Genomic DNA, 20,693 nt, shown 5'->3' with positions numbered 1-20,693 from the left:
AGAAAGTTAAACTGTCCCTGTTTGCAGATGACATGATCCTATATATAAAAATCCTAAAGACTCTACCTTAAAAATTTTAGAGCTAAAAAACAATTTCAGTAAAGTTGCAGAATACAAAATCAACACGCAAAAATCAGGAGTGTTTGTATACTCCAATAACAGATTAGCAGAAAAAGAAATCAAGAAAGCTAGCCCATTTACAATAGTCACCAAAAACATATCTAGGAATCAGCTTAACCAAGGAGGTGAAAGATCTCTACAACAAAAACTAAAAATCACCATTGAAAGGAATTAAAGAGGACACAAAAAGATTGAAAGACATTCCATTCTCTTGGATTGGAAGAATAAACATTGTGAAAATGTCCATACTACCCAAATCAATCTACAGATTCAATGTAATCCGCATCAAAATACCAATGACATTCTTCACAGAAACAGAAAATAAAAATCCTAACATTTATATGGAAAACCAAAGACTATGAATAGCCAAAGCAATTCTGAGCAATAAATAAATAAAACCAGACGCATAACACTACCTGACTTCAAATTATACTACAAAGCCATAGTAACCAAAACAGCATGGTATTGACATAAAAACAGACATTTGAACCATTGGAACAGAATAGAGAACCCAGAAATCAGCCCACATACTTACAGCCAACTGATCTCAGGCAAAGGCACCAGGAACGTACATTGGGGAAAAGACTGTCTCTTCAGTAGACGGTGCTGGGAAAACTGGAAATCCATATGTAGAAGAATGAAATGTACCTTTCACCATACACCAAAATCAGCTCAAAATGGAGAAAGATTTAAATATAAAACCTGAAACTATAAAACTCCTAAAAGAAACATAGGGTAAACAGTTCAGGAAGCAGGACTGGGCAAAGACTTTATGACTAACGCCACAAAAAGGCAGGCAACAACAACAACAACAAAAAACAAATGGGATTATAGAAAACCAAAAAGCTTCTGCACCACAAAAGAAACAATCAGCAGAGTGAAAATACAACCTAAAAATGGGAGAAAATATTTGCAAACTATGCATCTAATAAGGGATTAATATCCAGAATATACAAGGAACTCTAACAATTTAACAGTAAAAAAACAAGTAACCTGATTAAAAAATGGTCAAAGGAGCTTAATAGGCATTTCTCAAAGTAAGATATACAAACGGCCAACAGACACATGAAAAAGTGCTCAACATCACCAAACACTAGGGAAATGGAAATCAAAACCACACTGACATATCATCTCAGTTAGGCTGGCTGTTATCAAAAAAGACAGAGAATAACAAATACTGGCGAGGATGTGGAGAAAAGGGAACCCTCCTACACTGTTGGTGGGACTGTAAATTAGTGCAGCCATTATGGAAAACAGCATGGACGTTCCTCAAACAATTAGATATAGAACTGCCATATGATATAGCAATTCCCACTGCTGCTGGGTGTATACTCAAGTGAATGGATATCACCATGCTGAAGGGATACCTGTGTCCCATGTTTATCCCAGTTCTATTTACAATAACTAACATATGGAACCAAATTAAATGTCCATTGTCAGATGACTAGATAAGGAAAATGTGGTATATTTACACAATAGAATATTACTCAGCCATAAAAAAAGATGAAATACTGCCATTCATAGCAACAAGGATGAACTTAGAAAATTAGGTTAAGTGAAATAAACTCGGCACACAAAGAGAAATACCACATGTCCTCACTCATAAGTTGGAGCTAAAAAAATAAACAAATAAAAGAAAGAAAGAAAGAAAGATACAACAATCACAGTAACTCCTTGAACTTGCAAAAGGACAGACCAAGAACAGAGGCCACCGGAGAGGGAAAGGGGGAGGGAAGGGGAGGTTAGCGAGAAACTGGTAAAGGGCCACAAAAAATGAATACATTGTGAAATGATAAATATAGTAGTTATTCTGATTTGAGCATCACATATTGTACACAGGTATTTATATTCAATACTGTACCCCATAGATATGTGCAATCAATTGTGTTTCAATTTTTAAAAAATGAGAAAAAGTAAAAAATAAAAATAAATATTACACACACACAGACATTATGTGTACAAGTACATTAGAAGAAAGAGTGGAAGAAAATACACTAAACACTTAACAGCAGTTACGTATGGGGAATGGGATTCGGCATGGGAGGCATGAAGAAAAGAACTTTTACTTTAAAAAAACAGACTTGATTTTTTTAGAGCACTTTTAGGTTCACAGCAAAGTTGAACAGTTTTAGGTTCACAGCAAAGTTGAGCAAAAGGTACAGAGATTTCCCATAAAATATTTATCCCCACGTACACACAGCTTCTCTCACTATCAAATTCCCGCACCAGAGGGTACATTTGTTAAACTGATGAACCTACATTGACACATCATTATCACCCAAAGTCCATAGTTTACACTGTGGCTCACACTTTGTGTTATAATTTGTGTTCAAAATTCTATGGAAGTGGACAAATATACAATAACATGTATACACCATATAGCATTATGCAGAACAGTTTTATTTCCCTAAAAAAAAAAAAAAAAAAAAAGGGAGAATAACCAATGGAGGCTGGCATCTCTGGAGAGACAGTATAGGACCAAATACCTAGAATAGTTTATCTTTTCGCCACTCTTCCATCACAATTCAGTTAAAAGACTTTTCTTTCTCTTAAGAAGCCACCCATTACCAATCCATCTCACTAAGTATCCCTTATTATATGTTTTTTTAAAATCCTTTGCCTTATACTGCATTATCACATATTCATATGAATATGTTTAGAAATTCATATGTATATATATTCCTGCTTTCTCTGATATCTTCTACATTCAACATCCACAGAAGAAATAAGCCTTTATTAAATGAACAAAAGAAAGGATAACTGCATGTGCATGAACAATAACACATTCTAAATCTGAGATTTTTCACCTTTGTGCATATGTATTAAAGAAAAAAACTGTTAATAATAAAGGCAAAGTTTCTATACCATATAGCTGTCATTTAGCAAAATGGAATTGTCTCTGGGCCAACTGGGTCCAACACTACTCTTAGATTCAAAAGCAGAAGTAGTTGACTCTTGGAATATTTTCCTATGAGTAAACAGCCAGCTTACACTCAGACCTCACAATAACTTACTAGATTACTGCTGCTATACTGGGTGCTGTACTGTTAAGATAAAATTAAAGATATCACCTACATAGGGAATGGGAGAAATAAATCTACAGGGGAAATTTATTAAAAATTCTAAAACAGCTTTTTTTAACTCCAAGTAAAATCGAGTATTTGGGTGTTACTACAAAGTGTTACTTGGCTCATAAAATGATTATGTTGTATATAGAAAACTATGGAAATTTCAGGGCTATTTGACTATCTACCAGGCAACATTAAAAGGTACTATATTGCTTTACATTTAAACTCCCAATATCCCACTAAAAAATCTTCTGAACTCTAACTGCACTTATTGTTAACAACTTAATACCTGGTACTTCAAGTGCCTAACCTGGACTGTAAAATCATTAATATCCTTCTATCTTGATCTCCATCTTCTAAATCTTTTATTTCTTTTAGTATGATACTACAGTGTATAAACGCTATAGGTACTAAACGAATATTTGTTGATTTACTGTTATTTAAAGGGATTATCCCTTCCTTTAGAGATATAAAATACAAATCAACTAACCAGTGGAGAAAGTATAAAGAAACTGCAAAAGAACAGAGACAAAGTAGAACAAAAGAGAAAAACTGTGGTAAATCGAATAAGGCTCATGAAGAAGGCTTCTAATCAGTATTTTAAGGAGGAAAAAAATGAATTCATGAGGAATAAAGGGAGGGCAATCTATCCATTTAAAAAAGCAAGAATGGAGCTGGCTGGTTAGCTCAGTTGGCTGGAGCACGGTGTTATAACACCAAGACCAAGGGTTCGGATCCCCATACCAGCCAGCCCCACACAAAAAAAACTGAAAAATATGAATTAAATTAAAAATCAAGAATGCACTAGTTTTGTCATTGGAGTAGAAGGTACAGTTACATGACTAACGTTTAATGAATATTATCATTCTCTTCTGATTTCACATAATTCATACTTGGTGATGTGACCAAACAGGCAATAAGTCTCTGTGAAGATAAAAAGTCGGTATCTTGTGATGCCATAGTAAACAAATTATTTTAAGATGTTCTATTCAGCAACTGAGTCAATACCTTTTATTAACAAGCAAAGCAAGAGAGGGGAAATGGTTACACAATCTTCCCAGGCAGAATTTGATACTAAGATTGTTTGATCCTGGGTATTTTTGGCCTCTTTGTAAGTTACTTCTATTTGGAGGTTTGAAAAAGCAAGAAAAATAGAATTAGATGATTCTGTGGGAGTTATCTAGCTCAAGGAAACTTCTCTTAAATCACTTTCTTGAGTCAAGTATCCTGTTGACCTTCCTCCAATTAAAGTTGTTATCGCTCTGTACTGTAATTGCCAAATTTCTTGAATATCTTTCCAACTGGACTATATGGGAAGGGACCACACAGTGCCTGACACATGGCAGAATCTCAATATTTATTGAATAAATAAATTATTTCCAGCTAAAAACTGCAAGGTAAAAAAAAAAAACCTAGTGATAGGTAGGGCCTAATCAACTTAGCAAATGAATGGAGAATCTAATACTTTAAGGCATGTTTAAGTATTATATCATAAGACAAAGCTTCTCCCAAACAATGCCTATATAGTAATTCATTTTCAAATATAACAATTAGAACATTTTATTACCCAAATTTCTCAACAAAACCTACAGAGGGATTTCTAAATGTCCTAACTCCTAAATGTCATTTTCTTAAGAAAAAAAAAATCTGTTTTCATTTAAGAGGAAGAAAGCATCTGAAACCACTAAGTTCTATTTTCTTACAATCCTATCACTTAAAAACCGCTGAATTAATTTTTCTTTAAAAAAAAAAATAACTACTGCCTCGTAATAAAATTCCAAAAATAGAGATTCATCATGGAAAACCAACACGAATTAATCCACAACAAGGCTCTTATTAAAATATGATGTTTAGATTCTAGTTACTTAATTTGGCCCACAGTTTACTATAAAAGTAATAGTAATTTTTAAAATTATATATATTAAAGTTTACTTACTTCAAAGCTTCCTCAAATTTATGAATTTTCTTTTGAGCATCTTCTTTCTCTTTATTAAGTTCACTCTGCAAATCATGAACCTGCCATGACAAGAACACGTAAAATTTACTGGAAGACAAGTAAAGATTACTCAAAAGAGAAATACAATGAAACAGTAATCTCTAATCCATTTTAATATAAAATTAGATTTAGATATTTCAAGATAGAACTTAGTCAACCATAAACATTTACCATAGAATAATTTCAATACTATACTTCTAATATCAATTTTTTGTTCAAAGTTAATAATTGCTTGATTCCACCTGCATGTGGATTCTCTTAAAATAAACAGATACATAAAAAACTAAACAAGAAAGCAATCTCTTTTGATTTTTTTAAAAATCACATTTTAGCCAAAGAAAAGGATTCTCAAGATTCAAGAAAATACAAAGGTACTTCAGAAAGTTTAATTCCAAAAATGGAATTAAAAGATAATACAAATCTTCCATGAGCTTTTTGATGACCTCATATAATAACATGTCTATACTCCCCAAATACATAAGGGTTATGATGAAATAGTCTTCTTTTCCACTGCTGGGAATAATATGCATAACCATTTACTGAGTTTAGGAGGAATCTTCCCACCATGACTGTCTCTTCCCTAAACGCGGTATTCTTTGAGTAGGTAGGATGGCAGCATCAGTAACAAGTGCTAAATGACAATTTCTCTTCACAGACAGCTCTTCATTTGCAAATGCAGATATGTATACCCAGTGTGGACATTATAAGGATCTTAAAATATGAAAACTGGTACAGCTGGACCGAAAGGGAGGAGTAAAAGGAGCGTGGCAATTGAGTGAAGATGCACAGCCTAACTGGTAGGGATGGGAACGCCCACTGCAGACCTGCTGGCCAGCAGGGTGAGGCTGAAAGTGAAGCTGATGGATAGTAGGGTGAGAGCAGAATGACAAGAACAGCAACAGGACATATACACACTATGACAACCACCTCAACACTGAATCAGCACAGCCAAAAATATCTGGAGTTAGCTATCTATGTTAGCTTGAATGGGGGCCTATTTAACTAAAACCGTATAGTCTTCAACCTTTTCCTTTTATAATTCTCTTGTATTATTTCTCTTGGTGTTTTAGTAAAATAAATTAATAAAATCAACTGTAAACTAAAATGAGTGAGGACAGGCAGGTAAATTTCCATAATATCAAAAAGTTTCTACTGGCTGCTATGATGGCAATCATTAAATTGAGAAAAAAACTAAGACGCAGAGAAGAAAATGCAGGGTCGTCATGGGAGGGGGTGGACTATCAGTGGAACGAGGAGACAGAGGCCCCTCTCCCCCATATTGAAAGTGGCAAATTTAAAATATCTCATAAAGACTATTTTTCTTATTAGGAAGAGAATGAGCAACCACCTAGCAAATTTTTGCCCCGACATTTATTTTACTTTACATGGGAAAAGAAGAAGTCTGCTTCAAAATTTTACCAGGTTCAAGACTGAAATTATCGTCCCACTTATCTTGGATCCTAATATACATTACAGTGCTTGGCATGTAGTTATGCTAAATTGGAGTATGAACATTACTAAAGCTACAGAAGCACAAATCTAGTCTTTTTCAATGTGCAGAATCAAAGATTAAAAACCCTCAAAATAAAATTAAGAGATAACCTAACGTAAAGATTCTAGAAACATATATGTTTTAATACCAGTAAAATTCTTCCTTAAAACAAAATCTTGAGTGAAAATCAATATACCAACTTTTAAAAAAACCCAGAGAAAAGTTAATCTATTCAAATAGAAGGTTAGGGAAGGACAGCTGGGAAGAAAGTTAAAGGGAGAAACGTTAATATCTCAAGTGTTACATTCCATTGGTGTTTGTTTATACATATTTACCTATCCTTTTGCCTTAACTTTATTAATTAATTTTAAGTCTCTTGCAAATATCACACAGTTAGATTTGGCCCAAATTATACATCCTTCTTTTAACACAGGAGCATATGGAATTTATTACTATCACTAAAATATTCATAGTTATGCAATTTTTTATGCTTCCTGTATTTTAGGTTCCTTATTATATACAGCTTTTGTTGCTGTTATTGTTCCAAACTCCTCCATGTTCTGACATGATAGAGACAAAAAATTATTTTTTTGATTTTATTGGCATATAATTGGCAAATAAAAATAGTATTTATTTAAGGTATACAACACGGTGTTTTTTAAATTTATTTTTTAATTGACAAATGACAACTTGTACATATTTTTGGTACACAACATGGTGTTTATATGAAAACTCTGTGAGATGACTAAATCAAGCTAATTAACATATCCATCATATCACATACTTATTTTTGTGATTAGAACATTCAAAATCTATTCTCTCAGCAATTTTCAAGTATACTATATGTTGTTATTAATTATAGTTACTATGAACTTATTTCTCCTGCCTAAACTGAAACTTAGCATCCTTTAACCAACACCTCACCATTCCCTGCTGCACCTCCCCCCAGCTCCTAGTAACCATCATTCTACTCTGCTTCTATGAGTTTGCTTTTTTCAGATTCCACATAAGTAAGATCATGCAGTATTTTGTCCTCCATTGTCATCCATGTTATTGCAAATGACAAGATTTCCTTCTTCTCTAAGGCTGAATAGTATTTCACTGTCTTGTATTTTCTTTATCCATTCATCAATAGATGGACACTTAGGTTGATTCCGTATCTTGGCTATTGTGAATAATGCTGTAATGAACATGCAGATATCTCGTCGACATACTGATTTCATTTCCTTTGGATATGAACCCAGAAGTGGAACTGCTGGATCATACAGCAGTTCTTTTTTTAATTTTCTGAAGAACCTCCACACTTTTCTATAACGGCTGCATTCATTTACATTCCTACCAGCAATGTGTAAGGGCTCCCTTTTCTCTACGTTCTTGCCAACACTTGTCTTTTGGTTGTAGTTTTGTTTTTGCTCTCATAAAAGCCATTCTAACAGGTGTAAAGCGATACACTTCCTTGTAGTTTTGATTTCCATTTCCCTGATGATTAGTGATGCTGAGCATTTTTCATACACCTGTTGGCCCTTTGTATATCTACTTTTGAGACACGTATGTTCAAGTCCTTGGCCCATTTTAATCATCAGGTTTTTGTTTTCCTGCTGTTGAGTTGTTTGAGTTGTTTTTTTTTAATATTAACCCCTTATCAGATATATGGTTTACAAATATTTTCTCCCATTCTGTAAGTTGTTTCTTCACTCTGTTGATTGTTTTCTTGCCTGTGCAGAAGCTTTTCAGTTTGATGTAATCCTATTTGTCTATTTTTGCTTTTGTTGCCTGTGCTTTATTGTAATATCCAAGAAACCTTCGCCAAGACCAATATCAAGGTTTTCCCCTACGGTTTTTTCTAGTAGTGTCACAGTTTCAGGTTTTACATTTAAGTCATTAGTCCATTTTGAGTTGATTTTTTGTATATGGAGTGAAATAAGGGTCCAATTTCATTCATCTGCGTGTGAATATCCAGTTTTCCCAACACCATTTATTAATGAGATTCTCCTTTCCCCACTGCGTGATCATGTCACTTCTGTCAAGGAATTGACCGAAATGTGTGTATTTCTGGGCTCTCTATTCTGGTCTATATGTCTGTTTTTATGCCAGTACCATATTTTGATTACTATAGCTGTGTAGTATATTTCTGAAATCAGAAAGTGTGAGGTTTCCAGCATTTTTTTTTTTTTTCTTTTGGCTGTTCAGATCACTTTAGTAGCAGCATGGACATTTTAATAACATTAATTCTTCCGATCAGTGAACTTGGGATAGCTTTCCATTTATTTATATCTTCATCAATTTCTTTCATCAATGTTTTAGTTTTCAGTGTACAGATCTTTCACCTCCTTGGTTAAATTTACTCCTAATTATTTTTTGGTTGTTGCTATTGTATACAGGACTGTTTTCTTAATTTCTTTGGATAGTTTGTTGTTAGTGTATAGAGAAACAACAAATTTTTGAATGTTGTTGATATTGTATCCTGCAACCTTACTGAGTTAATTTATTACTTCTAACAGGTTTTGGTGGAGTATTTAGGGTTTTCTATATATAAGATTAGGTCATCTGTAAACAGAGACAAATTTATTTCTTCCTTTCCAATTTGAGTGCCTTTTACTTCTTTTTCTTGCCTAATTTCTATGGCTAGGACTTCCAGTATTGTCTTTAGGAGTGGAAACAGTGGGTATCAGTGTCTTGTTACTGAACTTACATTTCAGTTTCCATTGAGTATGATGCTAGCTGTGGGTTTGTCATATATGGCCTTTACTATGTTGAGGTACATTCCTTTTATAACTAATTTGTTGAGGTTTTTTAAATCATGAAAGGATGTTAAATTTTGTCAAATGTTTTTTCTGCATCTATTGAGATCAACATATGATTTTTATTCACACATTTATTGATTTTCCTATATTGAGCAATCCTTGCATCTCAGGGATAAACCTCACTTGTTCATGGTGTCTGATCCTTTTAACATTCTGTTAAATTCGATCTGTTAGTATTTTGTTGAAGATTTTTGCATCTATGTTCATCAGGGATATTAGCCTGGTTTTTTGTTGTTGTTTGTTTTTTCTTGTTTGTTTTTCTCTGTATTGATTTTTTTGGCTCATCCTTAGGTTGATTATCTAGTAACTGTATTTTTCAAAAAGAATATCCTAGCGATATACCTTCTGATGATTTGCACATCCAGAAATGTCATTGTTGCTTTCACAATGAAGTACAACGTGCATGTAAGATTCCTTAGGTCACAACGTTTTGGCCTAGAAACACAGCCCATGTTACTCTATTGTTTTACATTTGCAACTGAGAAGACTAAAGTCATCTAAGTTTTGCTGTTCCCTCCTCCTAGTCTGGACACATATATGATCATTCTCTCTGCAGGGCAATAGAAATGTTTTTTAATTTTCTATCGATTTTTATCTGATAGAATGAATCATAAATTTGCATAAGAGACCTTCTGAAAAGTTTTCTCATATTTTAAATTACTTTCGTGTAATTTACTCTAAGCCCTCCCTCAGAAACATCAATTGTTGTAAACTGGTTATGCCTTAATATGTATCACCTTCCTCAAAATTTTTGATTAATTGTCCGTTTCCTTTGCAGTCTGAAAGATAATGATGTTTTTCCTTCGTATCATTGATTTAATTTTTACATCTGTTCTACCACAATCAGCTCCTATGTGGATTTTAAATCTGCTATTGTGCTTTAGTTTCCTTACAATCCTTCTTACGACAATTACCTACATTTTCATTTCATCCTTTCCTTATGATATCTGTTCCTCATTCCTAGACATCTTATTTTCTTGTATGCTACTGATGAATTTCTTAATACTTTCTTCCAGTACAGCACATTTTCAGACAAATCTCCTTTCTCTGAGTCTTCTGTATAATGCTCTCTTTACTAAGCTCTATAATATTTTCCCACAGACGCCACTTTGGGTTTTTGCCCTACTGGTTCCTGAAAGGGGTTTACCAATCAGATTTGGTACTTGACAAAAATGGCAGGGGGCATAACCTTGCTTTTAATACATGTCTCTTATTGTAATCTCCTTCTCAGAGGTACAGCTGAAATCCACTTCCCACCAGGGTTTTAACGAGGTTAAACTGCTCTGCTGAGGAGACATTTTCTCCTCACCCCACAGCCTCCTCTTCCAATACTCTGAAATGACATGTTACATAGAAAACTAACAAGGAACCACCATCAGAGTTACTGACAAGTCAATAGTATTTTACATATTGGGATTGTAACTCCAATATAACGTGCTATTAATAGCTTCCCCTCTATTTCTTTTCTCCTTTTTTTCTGGGACTCAGAATTCTCTGCATGAAAACATAATTGAGATTTACCCCTTTAAGTGGAAAACTTCAAAAAATTAACCATTTTTTGAGAAAAATCTATGTAAAATTACATGGAAATGATGAGTACAAGCTCTATAATCAGATTGTATGGAATTTGTATCCTACTCCTTCACAAGTTACTTAAACACTCTGTGCCCCAGTTGCCTCCTCTGAAAAATGGGGACAACAAAAGTAAGTATACCAAAGAATTGTGATAAGTTAATAAATTACTCCATATAAAGCTCTTAGAACAATATTGAAAACATAATAAATGCACAACAAATGTGAAAAATTATCATTACCTTCTCCGATTGAATACTCTATATACAAACATTTTCTTGATGACTCAAGGTCATTATGAACACCCCAAATCAAAATGTGCCACAATATGAGGGGTCAAAAAGTTCATTGAATAGATTCATACTATCTTTTAATTCTATTGTTTCATGAACTTTTGTAAGTTCCCTCATCTAGTAATTCCCTTAGACTGTACTTTCAGAAAATGCCCCTGAATTGCTAAGCATTTTGAGTTCTTGCAAATGCTTTTTATCACTCGCTATTGAATCTTAACCTCTGCCAGGTTTTCAGCTGCCACTTCTTGATGCTGCTCAGTATGCTAACTCAAGTACCTTGATCTAATTTATTGCTTCTACCACTATGAGAACATTTTCTAAAGGCGGAATGGAACTATCTTGATGAGAGAATGAGGACCTCTCCTCTGAGTTAAACATGCATATCTCAATTCACATATTTCACGCTGGAGTTCTTCAAAGCTAGAAGCCATTTCTCATTTATTTTTATATCCCTAGCACCTAGCACAATACCTGGCCCACACTAGAATAGTCAATAAATGCTGTTCTAGGTTTGATTTTTCTTAAATAAATTTGTATTTTATGCTTAAGAGCCTTTTTTGGTTAACTTTTTAGTTTTTACTTATACTATAGATAGTTGTGGATGATAGACAATTAAACACCAGGTAAGTGGGAAATCACTGCATACTGATCTCAAAAAAAGAGACTAGAGATTAATATTCTTGTTGGGTTTTTAAAAATTCTTTATTTATTTTTACATACAAGAAAATTAAGGAACAAACAACTTAGAAAGAGATATGCTATTGCCAATCTTTTCTTTTTAATATACTAATGGTAGTGGGGAATAAAGCTTGAAATGATTTGCTTGTAATCATTTCCTTACTATATATTGTTAATAGCAAAAAATTAATTTAAAAGGTCAATTTAAAAGTGATAAATAATAAAAATACAAACCAGATAGTCAAATATACATAATATATTCTCAAACATCAAAATTTGCTGTAAATAATTGATTTAAGTAGCCCTAAGTACATTATTGAACATTTACTAAATATAATTTTCTACTCCGTTGTGTCCCAAGAATTTAAGTAATGAAGAAAGGAGTACTTGTATAAATAAGAATGGGCTTATGCTATATATCAGGAAATAGATATACTGTGGCAGACGTCATCGCATAGTAAAGAGCACAGAACTGGTGCTGACCCAACCATCGACCAGCTGAATAACTCCACCATGTCTCTTCACTTCTCTAACCTCTGCTTCCCAATATGAAAAATATGGGGGATTGGATTGGGTTGCATGACTTTCATAAATCTTTTCACTGCACAATTTCATTTTTAAAATCTTCAGTAAAGGCACATGTCTTCTTAAAGAAAATCATGTTCACTGTAGTTCAAAATACTACCCAACATATTACATGTAAAGTTGTGAAAATTTTAAATTACTTTAAACATAATTAAAAGAATTCTATACGAATGCTAAGCATTGGAATAACTACATTTTATGGTTTTGAACTCCATCAGACTTTATATCTCATTTGTTAAATAGTTACAGCAGAATGACTTTAAGTAGATATTTCAATTCTAGCACATTTTAGAATATACCTGCTTAACTCTGTCTCATGAATTTCTCTAGGTAAACAGTACTATCTTTTATTTCTGGTGCCTGTTTGGAAAACAAGCAATAGGTTATTTGTAGGAGGCAGGTGTTTCCTTGCTAGTAAAATCATTTAGCCTAACCATTTCCTGATTTAACAGATTAGGACACTTCATCAAACAATTACATTTAGTTTTACTACCTATTATTTGTTTGATGTTCAAAGATCTTAAGAGCAGGCAATAGCCACTAGAGATCAATAAAGACCATTAGATAATATGTGTGTGCTTAAATTAGGGACAGCATCTGATGCTGTTTCTTTACCTCAAAGACAAGTTAGATGGTATGCTCCCGTCCTGCTGCTTTCTTACAGGCATGAGGAAATAATGTCATTCAGATGGCATTTCCTCCTCCTGAACAGATATTCAGAACTAAGTTTTATACCAAAAGTTATTGAATTTGCACACCTGTAACACTGTCTTAACAAACAAAAGCCCTATACATCCCATTTAGCTATCCAGTTACACAGTCCAAGGCTATGTAAGATTTATGTCAGCTCTTTGAGCAGTCAAAAAGGATATTCCCTGAGGGGGGTACAAAACATCAAATCTTCAAGGCTTGAGATCACAGCAGGTTTAATAAAGAAAGAAGAACAGATGTCAATTTAAAAGGGGGAGATTATGGAATTAATTGTAAAACAAAAAGTGACATGCTGAGCAACATTTTCTCCCAATATAAATAATGTTAGGAACATAAGCAATATGAACAAATATGATTATTTTTTATTTTAAAGATTACTATTATTTTAAACAAGTCTTATTTACAATGAAAACAATTAACACACTTTACTTTATTAAAAGCTGGGCCAATTGATGCCTCATGGAAAGGGAATAGCTGTAGTTATGATGGCTAATAAAAAGGATTTAGGTCTGCTCCCTGAAGTGAAATAGAATAGCAATGGATGGGAGGTTACTGGATAAAGATGAATGGGGCGCTAGTGTTCCCTTTCTTATGTAAGCTCACCAGGGAGAGAGACTGATAGCAGAAATCTTAGTTTACTTATTGGCTAAATACCCAAGAAAAGGTAGGAGAAAGACTGTCTTTCTAGGTCTGTCTCTATATCTGACAGTCCTCAGTAGGATTTAAAGAAGTTTGGTTTGCATTTCCCTGATGATTAGTGATGCTGAGTGTTTTTTCATATACCTGTTGGCTATTTGTATGTCTTCCTTTGAAAAATTTCTATTCAGCTCCTTTGCCTTTTTTTTAAATTGGATTATTTGGGCTTTTGCTATAAAGTTGTCTGAGCTCTTCGTATATTCTGAATATTAATCACTTGTCAGATGCATAGTTTGCAAATATTTTCTCCCATTCTGTAGGATATTTTTTCACTCTATTGATCATTTTTTTTTTTTTTTTTGCTGTGCAGAAGCTTTTTAGTTTGATATAATCCCATTTGTTTATTTTTTCTCTTGTTGCCTGTGCTTTTGGGGTGTTATACATAAAGTCATTGCCCAGTCCTAAATCTGGGAGCGTTTCCCCTATGTTTTCTTCTAGGAGATTTAAAGTTTCAGGCCTTATATTTAAGTCTCACCCCAATCACATTGGCTATTATAAAAAAGACAGAGAATAACAAATGCTAGCAAGGATGTGGAGAAAGAGGAACCCTCCCGCACTGTTGGTGGGACTGTAAATTAGAACAGCCACTATGGAGAACAGTATGGAGGTCCCTTAAACAACTACAGATAGAACTTCCATATGATCCAGCAATCCCACTACTGGGAATATATCCAGAGGTTTGGAAAACATCAGGTAGAAGGGATACCTGCACTCCAATGTTTACTGCAGCTCTATTTACAGTAGCTAGGCAATGGAACTAACCTAAATGTCCATCCATGGATGACTGGATAAGGAAATTGTGGTATATACACACAATGGAATACTACTCAGCCATAAAAAAGAAAAATTCCAATATTTGCAGCAACATGGATGAAACTGGAGAAAATGATTCTAAGTGAAACAACCCAGGTACAGAAAGAGAAATACCACATGTTCTCACTCATAACCGGGAGCTGAATCCATAAATAAACGAATGAACAATAAAGAAAGACAGAGAGAAAGAAAGAAACAACAATCACAATAATGTGTTGAAATTTCAGAAAACTAGAGGTGGAAAAGGGGAGGGGAGGGGCAGAGAGAGGGGGGCTAATGAGGAATTGGTCAGAGACACAAAGAATGATTGTGTATTGTAATGACAAATAAGCTAACTATACTTATCTAACCACCACACATTGTACACAATTATTGAAAATCAACATTGTACCCCACAGGTATGTATAATAAGGAGAAAAATAAATAGTCAGTACTTGTATAAAAATAAAGAAATAAAAATGAATCAAATAAAAATAAAGAAAGAAGTTTGGGATAGGTCTATACTCATTTACAATTAGTCAGTACATGCCTTTCTCCTTGCCACCGGCACATCTATCTCACAGGTCAGATACCAGCTCTCAGGAAAAGGGCTAACCACAGAGTGTAATGCAGCAGGAGGCCAGGAAGGCATTCTTTAATGGACAGGAAGACAGAGATCTGCCCAAATAATGAACAATGGACTAACAAGTACACCCAGAGGATCCAGATGCCTTATACAGTGGGGAGCAAGTCTTATAATAATGCATGTTCTTCTTCTGGTAAATAAAATATTTATGAAGCTGCATGGCTCAGCAGTAGGAATTGAAAAATAATTCTTTATTCTAATAAAAGCAACATTTCCCCTTCCTGCTCAGATATCATTTTGTAGACATAAAATATACTTAAGAACTTGCATTAAGATATATTAAAACGGCAGCAAGAAGAAAATTTTTTATAATTTTAAAGAGCGCACGTGCGGGTCAATACATGTCAATAGAAATACTTTTCTAAATGACAGAAACATTCTTCTTCCTATACAATAAGCTCTTAGAAGGCAGAGTCTATATCTAACTCATGCTCAATGCCACCCCAGTACTTAGTATGATTCCTTGACCAATGTAATTATTTAATGGACATCTGCCGAGTAACTCTATGGGTAGATAAGATGTGGTGTTACAAAGTGTTTTAAGAATTTTGATATAAACCATGTTTAATTTTAATTTGCATGTATTTTCATTAGTAGAAGGGTTAACCTTTTTCTCATTTCCATTATGTATGTATTTACAAGTGGATTAATTTGGTAAATATTAGAACAGCAAGTAACTACAAAAGCAGCAATAAAACCTTTGCTATTTCAGCTACTCTCTTACTTTCCAGGTCTTACAGCAAACAACAATTTCAAAACTGAAGTTTGATACTCACAAATATATAGAACTCTGTACTTTATTGCCTAAGGTGTTAAGTGTGTCAATAGCCCCTGAGCTGTTATCAATAACAGGGATACCAATATATGTCAGTAGAAATCCTCACTATTCTAACTGACAAGAAACAATTAATCAATTTTTTAAGTAATAGCCAATTTTTTCATTGTTCTACATTCATTGGTTTGGTTACATATTTAAAGTTCTCACTGTATATATAATACAACAGAATACAAAATAACCCCCATCAATTATATAATATTTTTACTTTTTATTTAAATTTATTTATTTTTTAATTGGTGTGTATTAATTGTACATATTTATGGAGTACAATATTATATTTTAACATATGTATACAACATATAATAATCAAATAAGGGTAATTAGCACATTCATCATCACCAAAATTTATCATTTCTTTGTAATGAGAGCATTTGAGCTCCTCTCTTCTAGCCATTTGAAAACATATGATAAATTAATAATAATTACCTTCTTTTCATAGGTTCGTTTTAAATGAATTTTCTCCATTTGAAACTTATTCTCTTGATCCTGTGAATGATAAATGTTTATTTTTATTATACATTAAATTGCTACTAGAGTCAATAAAATTAGTAATCTAAAGAAATCAATTAATCAACTTGATGTTAAACTTTAGTTCAAAGTTTTGTACATTATTAAGAAAGCCCTACCTGCCCAATTTTCTAAGCTACAAGTAAAACTATGAGTAGCATAAAACTTTAGTTATCTGAAGATGTTACTCAAAAGTACCTACTTTACGGCCGACCCCGTGGCTCACTCGGGAGAGTGCGGCGCTGCGAGCGCAGCAGCGCTCCCACCCCGGGTTCGGATCCTATATAGGGAGGGCCAGTTTGCTCACTGGCTGAGCGCAGGCACAAAAAAGAACAACAACAACAAAAAAAGTACCTACTTTACAGTGTAAGATAAACTTCCCGACCCTTAGGATTAGGAGATTACTTTTTAAATGACCAACTGTTTCAACATGGAAATGATAAATCTGAAGTTTTATCATATACCAGTCCTAGGTACTTTTTGACCAAGAGAGAAAAGGAAAGATCTAAAAAGTACAAAAGAGAGAGACAGGGATGTAGGTGGGGGAATTATGAAGACTAGAAGATAATAACTTAAAAGGGGAAAATTATTCTAAAATGATAATATAATTAAATAGGGTTTTTACCAACAAATCTCAAAAAAAAAGATCTTTCAAACTAAAATTATTGTCCTTTATTCTCTAGATCTCATTAGCGTCTACCTTTGTTAAATAAAATAAAATGAAAAATTATGCAATAAAATAAAGAATCAGAATTGACTACCTGCATTTATGAGTTTTGTTTTTAATTGATTCTCATTTATACATATAAATCGAGAAAAGTAAAGGTGTGTTTTGGCCATCGTTCTTTGTGTAGAAATATAAAACTCACTCTTAATTGTTGGTTTCTTTGAAGTTCTGATTCCTGTAATTGCTGTTTTAATTGACAGATGTTCTGTTCTAATTCTTCAATCACACCAGATGTCTAGAAGGATTTTAAGATGAAGAATAAAAAGCAGAATATTGATTTTTGTACCATCCTATAACTTCTTGTTTAAAATATATGCATTTTTTCTCCCAAAAGGTCAATCAGAATTAAAATTTCCATAAATCTGAATGAAAAATGTCTTTAAAAGACAGTATAAAAGTTAATCTTTTAAAGTAAAAATATAAATTTAAATTCTGCACAGTATTTAATGTTGTGAAAATGTAACACTGATATAAAAATAGTAGGTTTACAGAAAACTTTTAAAATTTAATTATAAAGCTAAAACAGAACCAAGATTTCAAAATAATAATAATGTATTTAGTACTCTACAAAGTGTACTATTAACACAAATAAGTATTTCTTCTCACAATTTGTATGTTTCCTCCTTTAAAAACTTTGGTACATAAAAGGGTTAACTTATTTATTATTGCAGAATTTAGTTTATTAAATATTTGTGTTGTGCTACATATTAAACATTTAGCATTTTCAACATTTTAAATACCAACAAGAATTCTTGAAGTTTCAGTTATTTCAATAATAAAGTGAAAGAGACTAATATAAAATGTCAAATAATTAGCCTCTACCTGGCTATTTAGGTGTATATAAAGAGATACATGGCTATAGGTTGAATAAGGAAAATAATTATTTTGTGTGGATGTAACTACCAGCATTTTAATACCTTTGAAGCTGAAAGAGCATGTTCTTGTTTCAGAAGGTTTATGTCAGCATCATATTTGGTTTGTAATAGTTTCATGTTTTTCTCACACTCGTTTACAAGATGATCTTTCTCTTTATGCAGTGTGTTGCGCCTAAAAGCAATAAGAATGAAATAGAATTCCAATATATTTAGAACCAATCCCTAAAATGGAACTTTCTGATCAACTAAATCCAAATACATTATCTTTCAATAATAAAATAAGTATCCCCATTTTTATCAACTGTTTCTATCAGCACCGCACTCTCCCGAGTGAGCCACGGGCCGGCCCTATCAACTGTTTCTAAATGTTATGCTTGTATGTTAAAAAAAGACTTTAAAAAAATAAACAGTGGTATTTAGGTTAGAAACCTCCCAAGGTTAAATGCACAAGGTATGATTAATATTAGCAGATAATTTAGAGCTACTATCAGCACTTTATAGCTAAATCTGATGGATATCTGATTTCAGACAATACCTTGCCTTTACTTCTTGTAATTCACTACAAGTTATCTGGTAACATCTTTCAAGTTCTGATTTTTCTTGAATTAACTTCTGCCTCTGTAAATTACTATTCTCTGCTTCTCCAGTCAGCTGCTGCACACGGGCCTCCAGTTCTTTGATCATGTGGTTCTAAAAGAATAAGTCATTGTTAGGAAAGTCTCTGACTGACTTTACAACACCTTTGCATCATTAAGGAATCTGTAGAAAATACATAGCCTATAAGAATAAACCATAGCAGTAAAAATTAAACCAATCTCTAAATTAATCAGATTTTTTTAAAAAAAGAACGTTTTCTACCATAAAACTAAGAACACTTTTTTTCTTGGTGGCTGGCCAGTACAGGGATCTGAACCTGTAACCTTGCTGTTATAAGGATGCACTCTAAACAACTGAGCTAACTGGCCAGCCCCCAAATGTCCATTGTTGGATGACTGGATAAGGAAAATATGGTATATTTTATACAATGGAATACTACTCTTCCATAAAAAAGAATGAAATACTGCCATTCACAGCAACATGGATGAACTTAGAGAAAATTATGTTAAGTGAAAGAAGCCAGGCACAGAAAGAGAAGTACCACATAGCCTCATAAATATGTGGGAACTAAAAAATAAAAAATAAACAAAAAAAGAAAAAAAGATACAACAATCACAATAATACATTGAACTTTCAAGAGAAGAGGACAGAACTAAGGTTACCAGAGGTGGGACAAAGGGAGGAGAAAAGGAGGAATTTGTAAAGGGCCACAAAAATTGATTACATTGTTTAATGAAGGATATAGTAGTTATACTGATTTGAACACAACATATTGCACAAGGTATTGATATTCAACGTTGTACCCCACTGACATGTACAATCAACTATGTTTCAATAAAAAAAAAGAAAGAAAGAAAACATCACAGTTTTCATTCATTTAATGAATATTTACTTAGTATGGTAATATTTCAGAATGAAGGTACACAGCAGTAAATAAGACAAAGTCCCTACTCTCAGGAAGATCAGATTCTCTTTACACCTTTTTATAAGTTTATTATTTGTTAGGTAAGTACTTACCAATGTTCTTTGCTCTTCGTTTAAAGTTTTAAAAAACTGTAATAATATTTTTTAAAAGGAAATCATAACCCCAAAATTTTAACACAGGAGTTATCACCTAAGTGAAACACTTATTATTATATAAGTATACAGGAATATTTTATTACATAGTTGTTAGTGCACAAAATTTTCATTCATTTTGTTTTTTAATGTCTTTACCATTTTAGCAAAAGCACTTCTCCATTTTTCCACAGTACTCATAATTACTACCCAACTAAACAATTTCTCTGTTATTTGACACTTATTCTGAAATTTTCACTTTTTAGGACTGCAATTTAAAACTTGCATAAACGAGTTTATGAGCTTTTATGTACTTTATGTAAAATTAGGGTAAGCAAGTATTAGCTGAAGGGACAATTGATTTTTATGTCTTAACAAACTTCTGCTAAGTGTGAGTAATTAGGAAAGATTAATATGTCCCAGTCAATAATCTTTTTATACTCTTTCTAAGATAAACATTTACAGCAAAGTTTAAACATTAAATAATATTACAATCCCAACATCCTTTCATTTCATCCTTTCCTCATCATAATATCAAAAAGGTATATAAGTTAAATTTTGGCACAACAGCTTCTAAATCTATAAAATGGAAATCATTATATCTAACTTAAAAGCATGGTATATACATTAACTTTTTAAA

The 20,693-nt window shown here is 33.0% G+C and overlaps 1 protein-coding gene across 4 annotated transcripts in view; it reads right to left on the bottom strand.

Annotated features, from left to right (window-relative positions):
* CEP112 (centrosomal protein 112) overlaps positions 1-20,693 on the bottom strand; it is a 539,861-nt gene that overhangs the window by 341,899 nt on the left and 177,269 nt on the right. For all 4 annotated transcript variants that reach the window (XM_063080878.1, XM_063080876.1, XM_063080879.1 and 1 more), the window contains 5 exons: positions 18,936-19,090; positions 18,443-18,572; positions 17,668-17,760; positions 16,718-16,777; positions 5,125-5,204 (listed from right to left, as the gene is read on the bottom strand). In XM_063080878.1, the coding sequence (XP_062936948.1) occupies positions 5,125-5,204; positions 16,718-16,777; positions 17,668-17,760; positions 18,443-18,572; positions 18,936-19,090 (518 nt within the window). The remainder of the gene's footprint in view (positions 1-5,124; positions 5,205-16,717; positions 16,778-17,667; positions 17,761-18,442; positions 18,573-18,935; positions 19,091-20,693) is intronic.

The sequence above is a fragment of the Cynocephalus volans genome, chromosome 16 (assembly GCF_027409185.1).
Source record: "Cynocephalus volans isolate mCynVol1 chromosome 16, mCynVol1.pri, whole genome shotgun sequence".
NCBI classification, from domain to species: domain Eukaryota; kingdom Metazoa; phylum Chordata; class Mammalia; order Dermoptera; family Cynocephalidae; genus Cynocephalus; species Cynocephalus volans.
Note: the sequence above shows the minus strand (reverse complement) of the source record. Positions and strands in the feature narration are given on the sequence as shown.